Source organism: Lepidothrix coronata, unplaced genomic scaffold, assembly GCF_001604755.1.
Source record: "Lepidothrix coronata isolate B3197 unplaced genomic scaffold, Lepidothrix_coronata-1.0 Scaffold64, whole genome shotgun sequence".
NCBI classification, from domain to species: domain Eukaryota; kingdom Metazoa; phylum Chordata; class Aves; order Passeriformes; family Pipridae; genus Lepidothrix; species Lepidothrix coronata.
The window spans coordinates 2487569-2501522 of NW_016690244.1; the positions used below are offsets into that span (position 1 = coordinate 2487569).

The 13954-nt window shown below is 41.7% G+C and overlaps 1 protein-coding gene across 1 annotated transcript in view; it reads left to right on the top strand.

Annotated features, from left to right (window-relative positions):
* Positions 1 to 4232: 4232 nt before the first annotated feature.
* TGFBR2 (transforming growth factor beta receptor 2) overlaps positions 4233 to 13954 on the top strand; it is a 58568-nt gene continuing 48846 nt past the window's right edge. Inside the window, exon 1 of the mRNA XM_017818047.1 lies at positions 4233 to 4343. Coding sequence (XP_017673536.1) covers positions 4250 to 4343 — 94 coding nt within the window. The 5' untranslated portion in view covers positions 4233 to 4249. The remainder of the gene's footprint in view (positions 4344 to 13954) is intronic.

Here is a 13954-nt window from a genome sequence, read left to right on the forward strand (position 1 = left end):
AACAAAGGGCTGCAGGGAACAGAGGTTTTGAGTTTCTAATGATACAGGCTTGCAAAATTTGACTTTGATTTGAACTGAAATGCCAAAATTTCCCTAAAAAATAAACTTTCACTGCAGTGAAATTAAAGTGTTGTATGTTGTTCCCATGTCCGTTTTTTAAAATATATAACGTGGAGAGAACAAAAAAAAAATCAAAACTAGTTGTCTGCTTCAAAACAAAACCCGAACTGTATCATAACAAAAACACTGAAAAGGGATGTGTCAATTTTTCAAACAGATTTCCTATTTTATTTTGAAAGTAGTTATGACAAAATTTATTCAGTCATCAATGCTTTTATTTGGGTCAAACTACTTAGTCCAGTTTTTTTTTTTTGTCATTAATAATTTTGTCAAGGTAATATCAACATACTATGTATCTGATTGCCTTGTGTCATTCCAAACAAAAATCACAGGAAGTAGCTCCAATGATCACCAGTCGGTAAAGCATCTTGTAGCTTACTTTATATGATGTATATGATTCAAAGAGCATTTTCTTCAGGATTCATGTCATCTAACATCAGATACCTAAAAAGTAGATGTCTGGGCTAACTCTGCTCTCTATCATCAGCTCATGTGTCTAGAAGTTTTTTAAAATATCTGGACTCCTTTCCATCCTTGGATGACTGAGGGAATATAGTTGATCTAATAGCCTGCTGTGATCATAATGACAGTTCTGTTCATCCAGCATTTGTCCTCCAACCTTTCCTTCTTGAACCTGATCTGGGACTATCCCACTACAGCCAAAAAAACGAGACTGCTCCTTTAGATGGCAGGAAAGGTGGTGGGTTGTTTCAATCATCTCTTGGAACTTCGCTCCAAGGCTAACTTTTAGACAGCCTAAGTAAGGTGAGATGTCTTCACCCTACATCACATATATAAGCTTTTTATAGGCATGAATATTATATTATGTTAGTAAAACAGTATAAGCCTAATTCTGAGTCAGTGGGTCTCAGAATTATCTTGTTCTGGGATTTTTAAACAAAACAACACTGAAGTTAATAAACTAATCAAAAGAATTGCTTTATTGAATGCATTAGCAGTTCTTGACTGTGTGTAGAATGGTTTTGAGTGGAGCGTATGTTAAGTAGAGTGAAACAACAGTTTTTTAGTACCACTGCAAGTTTTGTAGAAGGTTGAAAGTGTCCTTCTGTGAGAATAATGTTGTAGTTCTCATGGGATTTTGACAAAAGTACTATACTGAAAGCTAAAAAATTGTTGTAATAACAAAGAGAGATAATTTATACTCAGTAGTTTTTATGGACTATTTTAAAAGCTGTACCTAAAACTACAGCAAGAAGAACTTAGTTCGTCTTCACTAGGAGGCCCTGAGATTCAAGAGGTACCAGACTGTGTTCTGGGTATAACCTTCTAAGGCTAAGAAAGAATATATAATATTCTGTGTTTCAATATTTTGCCTTTCTGAGTGAGGAACTGAAATTAGCTGCCTCTTTCTTACCCTGTCAGGTTGGAGTTGATTATTTAGGTCTTTAATCTGCTCCTCTTCAAAGGGGGCTCTTTCTCTACCTCAGTTAAGTATTCGACTGAGGTTCAATGCTCAGAGTTTCAATCTAGAAGTAAGTAATAAACTGCTATCTGCAAATAGGGAACTGGGAACTATGAACAAGGAAATGGAAAGAAATGACTAGCTTAGTCTTATTTTATGTATTTTGGTTGTGTAGGAAAACCTGATTAAGCTGCATTTGGGCCCTAATAGGGAGACTTACAGTATTCAAAGGTAGAACATGAGATTTTACTAATAAGCCTGTCCGGGACAAATCTGTGAACCAAATCAGGGTTACTTCAACTTCCACACAGGCTATAGGTGACAAAGTCAGTACTCCTCCACTGAGGATATCTACCTTCCTTCCACCCAAAAACTTTCTAGTAGCACCTAGCACTCTCAGGGGTTCTCTGAACATCCGAAGTGCTGCTGTAGCACAGTCCTCACTGCATGATGTATTTGTGAAAATAAAAGCAATGTTTACATGGAAATATCAGACTTCTGAAGTCCATTTGCCATAGACTCCTCACTTACTGGGTAACAGGTGCGATTTTACCTCATGTGAGAGAGAGGAGCTGTGATGCCATGCTGTACTCAAGGCTGTGAGACTGTTGGAGACCTGAATACAGCCCTTCCCAAGGTCTCCCTCTCCTGCAAGTGCCTCTCCTAATGCCAGACTCTAGATGAGAGAGACTGGTCAGAATGTGCCCATGCGAGAGAAGAGCCATGGAACTCATGTGAGGGAGAGAGATGCAAGTGAGGCAAAGGCCAGCTTGCCAAGTCACACCTGGATTGTGACAGGTTTGAATAGTAGCATTAAATCTGTATTTATTGGCTTTTAAACTTCTTTTTTATGTTGGAAGTTCGTCACTAAAAACTAATAGGAAATTTCAGCGTACACAGCCAACTTTCTAAGCAAACCGCAGCTCTTTGGCACCTGTAGCTTGACAGCTCCAAGGAGACAGCAATGTACAGCACTCCTTATATACTAACGGAGGTTGAGAAATGCTTTTGTTTAAGTGGATACTGAAAACAGTCAAGCACAGAGCTAGTGCACAGGAACTGATAAGAACACTCCAGTCTGTGCTCAAAGGGAGTCCAAAATTTTTCTTACCTCTGGAAGGTAGAGACTGTGCTTGAGTGAATCTTGACTGTATTTAAAGAGGGTGAGGGAGAGGAAAATGCTCTTGGAGAGTTTTATGAGATTTTACACCATCAACTGAGATGGCATGGTGAAAATATGCATTTAGGGAGTTTTTAAAACTCAATTTACATAAAATCACATTTTTTTTTATGTCTGTTATAGGCCAATTAAATTCTTTATACAAACATTTCCAAATTCAAGCAGAGTTGATTTGGGACAGTCAGAGCATGATTACATATATTTCCCTGAGGCCTTAGGCCATTTTCTGAAATACCCAGATCTGTATCTCTAGTGCTGTAGCCGAGACAAAAGCAAACCACCTCAGTTCACACAAACACCTTCAAATTATCCCCATGTGCATCAGTTCGCCCTTCCATCAATACTCAGCCATTTAACTCAGAGAGGAAGGGAGACTGTGAGCCAAAAATGAGTCTCAAGACAACTGCTGGCTATGCAATGGCTGGATTTATACTGGCAGAAAGTTCAAGACTTATTCAGATTGAAAGTCTAATGGTTCTTACAATCTCTGACTGGGCTATACAAAGCTAGCATCATCAGTGTGGTCCTGCCCCTGAATCATAGGTGCAATTTTTTGTTCCCAGAGAAGGCAAAATCTCTGGTAAAAACTGCTTTGGGGAGGGCTGGAGAAGAACTTAATCTGTGTCACATACATAGCATTTGAGACCAAGTATTGCACATCCAGCCGATTTGGGGGTAAGTGCAAAATAAGAAGCAGCTGACAAGTTGCTCCAGCCAGCTTCAACATCTGCAAGCCGAGTGCCCAGCTAGTCTGTGTGAAGGTTTCCTACTATTACCCTGACTTCAACCTCCCCTGCTCCCTGCTTTAGTCCATCTGGGGATTACGTCCTTCTTTCCGATTCCAGTTCCGTAGAGGGGGAAACCGGCTGCAGCAGCATCGTTAAGATCAGGGATACGGATGCCAGCAGGAGCTCTGGAAAGTCCCCGTGCCCCAGACGATATGACTGGGTCTTCTTTCAACTGGTAGGGAGACGGAGCCCTCCGAGCTGGCCGTTTCCTCTCGACCTTGAGCCTTGTCCCCAGCCCCGGTGCAGCTCCGGGGCCCGGCAGAGCGGGTGGGTGGCTGTGGCCGGTCCCCGCCTCAGCGGGAGGCAGGCGCAGGGATCCGGGCTGCACGTCGGGGCTGGCCCCGGCGCGCTTGTGGTGGGAGAGCCAGACCTGAGAGGGGCTGGCCTCTAGCAGATGATTGACATCAAACTGGGTGAGGTTTCATGTTAAATGAAAAAAAAAAAAAAAAAGAAAGAAAGAAAAAAGAAAAAGGGCGAGCGCAGGGGAGGGGGTGACTGTGGGAAGGGGGAGAAGGAACTACTGTAAGAGTAAGAAAGTCCTGCCCAGCTGTTTGCGAAGTTTAAGATTTCCTGTTTCCCCTGCAGCGCCGAAGTGAAGTTTTCAGTGAGTCACCCGCGGTCCCGAGCAGCGGAGCCGCGCAGCCCCGCTCCCCGCCGGCCCCGCCACCGCCGCCGCGGCCTCCTCGCCGCCCCCGCGCCCCGCCCGCGGCTCGCCGGCCGTGCCGATCCGGCTCCGCGATGACTCCCCGGCTGCCGAGGAGCCTGCGGCGGCTGCTGCTGCGCCTTTCCCTCTGGGTCCTCATGGGCAGTTCGGTCCCCGCTGTGCTCCGGGGTAAGTGCACGCCGGCCCGGGCTGCCTTTGACAGCTGCTGGGGCCGGAGGCAGCAGCGGAGCGGGGCGGGAGGGGGGCAGGAGGCGAGGGACAAGCGACAGGAGTCCGCCGCGGGAGGCGGGGGACACGGTTGCTAAGTTTTGAGGCTGGAAGCATTTCGGGAGGGGTGAGCTTGTTTGTTGATGGCCCTGAGGGAAAGTAAGCGGGGAAGAAAGGACTCGGAATCTCGGGGTTTCGCGGCCAAAGCTGAGGTCCGTCCGTGGAGGGAAGAGGGGGGAGAAAAGTGCGGATTTGGCAGGAAATCAGCAGGGTCTGTTCGGGCCGGAGAAGCCCGGAAAGGGCATCTCGGGAGCTGCCTGCTGTCGCCGGGGGAACGACCGCCCGGCCCTGCCTGCAGCTGCTGCGGCAGCTCCCGCACCTGGTGCCGGCCCGCACCGTGTGCCCGCAGGCGGCGGGACGGCGGGACCCGCGGCCCGCGCCTCCTGAGCCCTTCGGAGCAGCTCTCCCTGCACAGCCACGGGGACAGGGCTGGAAGGTGCCTCGGGTGGACATGGCTTGAGCCGCTGCGTGCCGGCTCTCCAAGCCGAGGGCCTGTGCGTGGCCAGAGAGCCCGCTCCTCGTGGATCTGCAGTTGGTTACCAAAAGCTTGGGTTTCGTGTGAGTTTCTGCCAACAGCGGAGCTTAGCCGGTCACTGTGAGCAGTCGGACTGAGTAGCAGTCATTCCTGTAGCACTGACTGCGCATGTTGACTCACTCTTAATGACACTTTACATTCCTTACTCTGCTTTTACCAAGGCATCCTTAGATAGGTTTTTGAGGCTGTGGCTTGCAGTATTCTTCATATCATAATTTATAATGTACTAAGAGCTTAAAATTCTGCTGTAAAAACAAGATCCCTGCCCTGAGGAGCTTTCCTTCTCTGTCCTACCAGTAGTTACCCTCATCTGTGAACTAACCTAACAGCAAGGTTAGGCCCTAAATCATGTTGCAGCACAATGGTGAACCTAAAGAGAGAACAGCAGATTGCAGCAAAACTGCATCTGAAACACCTTTGAAGAATTAAGTAGATTTCTGAGATGTCTTGTGATATCACATCTAGTTTTAGTCTTCAGGTAAGATACGCAGACAACAGGGCTGCTACCAGTTTTGCTCTGTGCCCTCTGATTCTCCCTTGTGGTCCATTCGTGGTCCATACTGATCTCAAAATAGTGGCTGAAACATAATAACATAAAGCAGGTAACCCTTGTATAACTGCTGCCATTAGCTATGTACAGTTATGAATAACTTCATGCTTCATTGATAATCCTGTCAAAGTCAACAGGTTTTACATACCTGCAAAGTTATTCATGGAAGCTGAGATGAAGAATTGTCAACTTTATGTTGTAACTGGGATAAGCATAAGCAGGTCTGGTTTAGTGTGACTTAGCAAATTAGAAAATTTAACCGAATATTCAACTGCTAGCTGTGAATAAGGAACTGCTCTTTTAAGAGAGACAGATAGTTAACTAACTGTTGCTTTAAAAATACAAAAGCAAGCTTGGAGGAACAGATAGGTAACTAACTGTTCCTTTTAGGCACGTAGACAAGTGTTAACAAGAAAGCCAGAAAATATGTCTTACACCTAAGTAAAATAAAATGCTATTGTAATGTGTGCTTAACCATTTAGTTTATCAGCTACTAACCACAAAAATGTAAGAGTGTATTACATTTATGAAAAAATTGCTATATAAGCCCACCAAAAATGTGAAAAAGCAGAGGTACATTTGTGGAGTTAACCCTGTGTCCTCTCCACCAATGTGTTAATAAAGATACTTTGGAGGACAATCTGTTTGTCAGTCAATTCCTTTGAATCAAAGCTTAGGGCAGAAGAAAAAAACAGTGTAAGAATAAGACACTATGGTGTCCCAGGGCCCAAAATTATATTTTTTTTTTAATTTGAGGTGTGCAGCTTCAACTAGTGATTACTTTTATTTTACCTCAGACCCAAATTTTTACAGATTCCTATTGCAAAAAAACTTTAAATGAATATACTCCACTTTTGTTAATCTTGTGTTATTTATTATTGTACTTTTTTTTCCCCCCAGTCAACCAGTTATAGACAGTCTCAAACTACAGGTAGATTTTTAAAAGTGGACATAGCTTAAAAGGTTGTTCTTCTTTCTTGTCGTAGGTCCTGTGAGGAAAAAGTATGTAGACTGGCTACAATTCAGAATTTTTCATACTGATCTTAATTTGCACTGTACAATAACCAAAACTGAGCAGACCTGTTGTCAAATAATCTATCCTATAGCTCCAAAAGTTGTTCTAATAATCACCATAGGATTCTATTGTGATTATGACGGGCAGAGTTGGTCAGAAAACAGCAGTTCTGTGGGACAGAAAGCATGAGGTTTGGTTGGTAGTCATTTGACATTGAAATGAAAACTATAGCTGCCAAATGTTTTTGGGAAAACAAAACAAACAAACAAAAAAAAAGAGCTACTTACTTCGTAGTAGCTCAGCAGTTCAGTGAGGTTGAAAAAGGAGAGACATCAGTCTCAGAAGAGCTCAATTCCCAGGTAAGCCTACTGACCAGCTGACTTTTGTTAGATAGGTTAATAAAGCCCCAGCCAAAATTTCATTTTAATGTTCTTCACAGAAAAATATTAAACAGGAATGTCACATTCCCATAAAGACTCTGGACAAACCCACAAGTTCATGAACAGGCTTAATAGGAATAATCTTCTTTGAAAAAGATGCTCTCATGTCCTGTACTACAAACAAAAAATTAAAGTTTTTTTCCATAGAGTAAAGGGACAAGGTGTGATTTTTTTGAATGACTGCGAATAGTATATTGAGCATTTAATCAATAAATGGCAGTGCAAAACAGCAGTAACCCACATAAAAAATTGATGCTGCTGTGTTCAATCTGTAATTTGTATTTAGATTATCATAAGCAGAAATTTGTTTCTTGGAATCATCTGTGTAATAATTTTTCATCTCTGAACATCAGGAACTTAATTTTTCCATTCAGCCAAACTCTATGTGCCTTAGTGTCTCTAATTTTTTTAAAGCTATATCATAATTAGTTAATTTTATAGTGTGAAAATCAAATTTAAAGTTTCAGTTATTTGCAAGAGGGAAGTAGGAGAAAAAACATTTCATAACATGATGGAACATGTTTATAACACGATTAAGTCTAAAATGCATTCCTGCCCCCCATTAAAACTGGCAATTTTTCAGGTATTTCAGGAGGTAAGTAGGAATAGATCAGAGATATTATTTCATTTTCTTCTATTTATGGGCTATCTTTGAATTTTAAGGCTTTTATACCTAAGACTTTGAAAAACACTTTTATTTAATTGCTATTTTTAGGTCCTTGGCATTAACATGCTTCTATAATATTCAGGTGGTGAATCCATATAGGAATGGTTTCTATTAAAAAATGATGAGCTGGATCTTAAGCTGCTGCAAATGAATATATTTCCATTAGCATTAGTAGAGTTACATAGAGTTATAACAGGTTTCCTGAAACAGTTTCAGAAGTAATTTCAGAAAAAAGGGTAATGAGATAATTCAGATTTTTTCATATTTGTAATATTTTTTCACTTACATTTTGTGAATACTTACTATTAGATAACCTACATTTAGCCAAACAACATTGCTTCAAAGTTAAATGCTCCTTTCTGGGATGAATTGTTAGTTTCAAAGATACAGAGTCCTATAATGGTCCCTGGTAAAAGTTGTCACTGTGACAAGGTTAACTCAGAATTTAGGAGCAAATATGGTGTCAGGTTCTTACCAGAAGAAAAATTCCTGATGGTTTAGTTTGTGGGGTTTCTTTGTGGGCTTGTTTTTTTCAAAGGCTTTTAGGCAGGAGTTGCTCTTTCAAGGGGAAGGAAAAAAGCATAGTATTCCAGTAGCACCAGTTTTTGGAGTTTCCGATGCTTATATTTCCTCTGCAAGATATTTTTAAGGTGATATTTCTTGCGTTTATAGCATAGGAACTTTTTTGTCAATAATGTATGTATGGGCTGTATGTACTTTTCTAGCCTTCTCTGTCACATCTTAGAAGAGCTGTATCTTACTTTCTGTATAGCTAGAACGAGCAAAACCAACTAGTGGGGCCTAACCTGTTACTCTTGGATTCTGTGTAGCAGGGTGCACTTGTATCAGCTAGGTATGAAATATTATCACAAGTGCGGTGACAGATTTTGATCTGAAAGTGATCCATGCAATCTCCACACTGGCATGGCCACAGTCAAGACTTGGTGGTACAGTGAAAGGCAAGGCTACCAACCACCTTTGTGTTCCTGGGATCAGCAGGAGGCAGGTGAGCTGTTACATTCCAGATCTGCCCATGGTTCCCACAGCCCTTCTGGCACCTGGTGAGCTGAGGAATGAAAGGATGTTGTGAGGCAGATGGGAGACCAGTAGTGCGTCACCTCCTTTGCCACATAGGAGCCTTTTGACTTGGAGGAAATATCCAGATAGGTACATCCCAGGGAGATTAGATAGTTTGTGTTGCCAGAGTGTTGCAAACTCAGTAAAATTGACTAAGAGATCAACCAGTCTGTGCAGATGTTGGAGAGTACAAGGGATTTCCACCATGAAGTAGTGGAGAGCCAGCCCTGATTAAAAAAAAAACAAAACTGGCTGAGTCCTAGTCAAAGAGACTTAGTGCTGAGATTTTGGTTTACTTACTGGGTCTTTAACCTTAAATCTTCTTGGTGTTAGAAGGGTTTCTGTTTCTTTTTTTTTTTTTTCCTACAGGATAATGAGGACTGTTTTTTAAACTCTTAAATCAAGAATAAAATAAAAGGTGATAACAAAATACTTGTGCTTTTTTATGAAATCTAATTCTGGAAGGTTAAAATAGACTAAAATGAATCATAGAGTATGCTTTAGTTTTGACAAACAAAGTCCTTTTGAAGTTTAACTTCACTGGCAGGTAGAAGTGATAAGTATTATATTAAGAAACAGTGGAGAAACTTCTTACTACAGGGGATTTTACAGCAAGGAGTGGGCATACACACTGGGACAGAGCATTGTAGTTAAGGCAAAAGCTACTGATCTGTGTGCCACTGTAAGCAATGAGTCAGTACTAAATATTTGCAGAATTGGGTTCTCAGTGACCCATCTGAGTCTGTTAAATATTTGCAGAATTGGGTTCTCAGTGACCCATCTGAGTCTTCAACAGTTGTTTTTCATATTATGTCTTCATATGACATAATGACGCAGCAGTAGCACTGGCATTGGTTGAGTACAACCATTTATATCACATGCCATCATTTGTGTGTCTCCATCAGCTTCTAGGGATTTAAGCAGAATTTAAATTGAAGCGTGTATTAAGAGGTCTGCCCTGCAGTTCATACAGATTAATGTCCATTAGTTTGCATTGCTGCAAAGTTTAGCAACTGTTTTAGATTTTAAGAAACAGTAACATTGGCAGTGTCAGGGGAAATACTAGTTGTTGGTTCATCCATGTTTGTGTGTATTTTTTTTTAATATGCCATTTCCTTGCTCTTTCTCTTACTGTGAATGCCGTTGTAATTGTTACAGCTGGAACTACCTATCTTTTTTTCATATGGGTTTTTAAGCCTTTTCACCTCTGGGAAGATTGTCTGGGGAAGGAGGAGTTTTCCTTTGCTCAAACAACTGGTATTTAGAAAGAACTTCCTGCTGGCATTCATCCCTGAGTTAATCTGGTTAGAATTAGAGTTGGTTGAGAGTTTTTGACACTGTTTTTCATGGGAAAATGCTGATTTGTCAAAACTGAAACAATTTGTGGAAATGTACCAGTTTCCATTAAACTTTCATCAGGAAACCTTTTCTTTTTTTTTTCTTTTTCTTTTTTTTTTCTTTCATAGTCCACAGCGGAATTTCTGATATAGAAAGATAGACAGAAAAAAAGCAATAATCATTAATCAATAATTAGAGTAATCACTGGTCAATGGAAGAAAGGCAGGCTCAAGTGCGTGGTCTGACTCACAGAATTCACAGTTGAAACTGGAGCTCCCCCTACCCACTCTCCCCAGGATGTTGGAGGGCTTTCACTCTCCTGCTGTGCATGCATGCACAGACATCCCCACACCCACCACTTCAAATGATTTTGGTTTCACTCTGGTTGTGAATATGAAAATGTATGAAATGTTGAAGCACTCTGTAGGGTAGGAAAAACATTTTCCTGGCAGCGTTTTTAAAGCTGACCTGTAGCCATGGGTTCATTTTCTCCTTGTTGGGTGGGAATGGCAGTGCTCTGAATGATTGGTGTCTTCTAGTCTTTGTTTCATATCATAATAACAAGCTGTATTCAGAAATTTCTGTCATGCAAAGTAACCACAGTTTTGATTACTAACAGTCCTCGCAGTCTGATTCCAGGATTCCAGTTCTCTGCTCACCTAAAGTGGTATTTTTTCAAAAATTTGATTGAAATTAGTAGATTTCAGGAACAGATGGAAGAGTCTGCTTCCTCTAAAACATCCTCCAGCTTACAACACAGCAGGTACATCACTACAATGACACCTGGATTAACATTGTGCCTTTGAATCTGGCAATCTGAAACCAGAGGCATTAGAAAGCTGTCTTCTGTTTCCTACTATCCTCCGTTTGTACCCCACAGCCCACACCCTCAAACAAGCTGTTGCTCTTCTCCAAGGTTTTAAGGTAAAAAGGAAAGATTTATCAAGTAGACAAAGCCATAAGTTCAGCCAGTGATTTGAAAATCACACCACATTTTTTATAGCTTGTTTATAGGGACCATTAATACAAGTTTTGAAAGATCACCTCTGCCCTCTGTGCAGCTGATCAGTTCCTCCAAAACATTGCCTGTGAGCTTCATTTAATGCAGGATTTAAGCTCAGTTAAAAAAAATGGTCTATGCAGGAGATATTAGAAAACCTATATTTTGTTCCCAAGGCTGTGGTGGCTCTGTCAGGGCTTTGAGACTTCCTTCTGTTAGAAAAGTGAATTTGAACAGTACACTCAGAGGGCAGCGGGAAGGTCTCACAGATTTACTCCTCAGAGCAACATTTTCCAAGTAAAGACCCAAGCGTGGTTCTTACGTGCCTGGGGCACTTTAACAGGTCTCTTTAAAACATAGCATTGTGCAAGCGGAACTCATGCAGGGCCAGACTGTCAGCTGGCATAAATCAGCTTACCCTGTTGAAGGCAAGGAACCTGCCCTGATTTATACCATCTGAGAATCTGGCCACAGAATAAATAATAGGCAACTGTATGTTATGAGGCTGTAATTCCCTCGAGAGGGCTTTTGTGGTATCAGTCTTGCAAGAGCCAGAGTGATCTGGTTCTCTTTCTTGGAGCAAAAGAGTAATTTGCCTGCAGTTTTTTGAAGTCCTCAGAACATTAGGAATAGGAGATTTCAGACAGTAAAGGAAAAAAGGATGACTCTAAACTTCTTGTAAGGTATCGTTAAGTATTTTTGCCCAGACAGAGTCACAGGAAGAGAATTTTGGAGGATGCAGATGAATTGATTTGGGATAGGTAGTCCCAAAAAAAAATAAATATGTAAGGTTCTCACTGAGACCAGGCCTTTCCTTTAAAAACACTTCTATACATTTCCTAAGCTGTCAACTGCCTCAAGTGAAGCTCTCTCATCACTGCTAAGCTTCTAGTGCTGGTGTAGTTAATAAAGAAGAAAAGTGGAGAATGGGAAATGAGGACCAAGGGGCAAACACCTCCTCAGAACATGGACATGGTTTTTAATTTTGTTTAACATTTCACCCAGACGGGGCGTAAGTGAGCTGGTATTCATTGTATTGACTTAGAAAGAAAAGGGGGTTCGGTTAGGTTTACCGAGTGTTGACCTGTAGTTCTTCTGGGTCTAAATATTTTAGATGTGAGATACAGGTCAGCCAGCTCCCTCTGTTTTTAATCCTGCTGTGGATTCTGCCGCCCAGAATGGAATTAAATTTATCATGGGTATACGTCACCTATTGGCATGGTTAGGTGGTGCCTGGGGCTTTTGGATGATAATATGGCAATTTTGTAGATTTCATCTCAGTAACTAATATAAGCACATCTTTAATGTTGCTGTACAAGAAGCTGAACTTTGAAGCAGACCACAGATGATTACTAATGGTTTATCACTTCTGGTTATTTTCAGGGAAGGAAGCAGAAGCACCTGTCTGGGATTCATGTGTGTCTTGAGATACGGATCTGGTCTGATCCCTGAGTCTAATTACTAGCTTAGATACTACTGACAACTCGTTATATGAAGTTGCAGTACAGCAGCAGTTTGGATAGCACAGCTTCAGCAATAGTTTCAGAAAGGTCTTAGTGCTCAAAAGGAGACAAAATTTCTTACCATTGTGGCTGCTCCCCCGCTTTTAATGTTACTTGGCTGTCCTGACCAACTTCCATAGCGTTTAGGAACTCTGTGGCTGGAGCAAATCTGAAGTCATAGTTACATCAGCGTACCTTCAAGTACTGCAGGATGGTAGAGTGTGTGAATAATTTCTGTCCATTAAAGTGCATGCTTGGGGAAATAGGATAGATGGAATTACATCTTTTTCCCTTTCCAGTTTTTTTCTCCAACTGTATAGTCTCTTAAAATATTCCTCACTGTGCAGTTAGTCCACTGTGCAAACTCAGGCTCCACTTCAGATGCTTCACTCTCAGCTCCATAGCTATCTTAAGCTTTCCTGTAACATGACTGAGTAGTGATTTCAGGGTGTCCCATTCTTCTTGAGTAACTTATAGAGAGAGTGCAGGAATGAAGAAGTAAATCTTTGCGTGTTTCACTAATGGGAAGAATTTAATGAGATTTTGAACAGCAGAGATTTGTCAATCTACAGTCAGGAACCAATGAAGATTTCAAGAGAAGAGCTGTCATTTGCAGGTGGTGGTTGATCTTTTATTTCCTTTGACTGGCTCTGCCTGAAAGCATGCAGCAATTACCCTTCTCATTTGTCTCTAGCATACAAGGAAATCTATGATTCTGCAGTGACTGTGCTGTGGCAATTGGCCAGCTGCCCTGCTGTGTCCCTTCTACCTCCCCACAGCTCCCATTACCGATTTTCATGGTTGCCTTGCCTTCTTTTCCTACAGTGGTTAGAGCTTTTGCCCTGAAAGTGGGAGACCCATGGTCATGTCACTCCTCAGCCTGAGAGTAGCTAAACCCCTTCAATGAAGGGCTCTGGAATGAAGGATCCTTGCTGGCTAAGACAGGACTTTAGAGGCAGCACTTTGCAGAGAAAAGGCTGACGTGTGTGGGTGGTCCCCCAAAGCATGTCACAGGAGAAGAAAGCCTGTTCCCTGATGGATTCATTCATTATTCCAGCCCCTGCAGGGTGGCTGATATTCTCTCCAGGGAGTTCATAGCACAACAAAGAGAGACTTTACATACAGAATCTTTTTTTCCTTTCTAAACTGAAAACAACCGTTTCTCATCCCCATGAAAAGATCAGAGGGGACCATGTAATAGTCATGACTTCGTAAGCCTCTTTATTTAAGCTTTCACAAAGTAACTAGGTCAGTGATACATGCTTCTGGGCTATTGAATTTTCCTTCTTCCCCTCAGTCTATTCTTCCATTTCCTCACCCAGCTTTACCACAAAGGAATGCCTTAAGTAAAAAATCTGGGAAGCTGATCCTTTTATTGCATTTGTAGT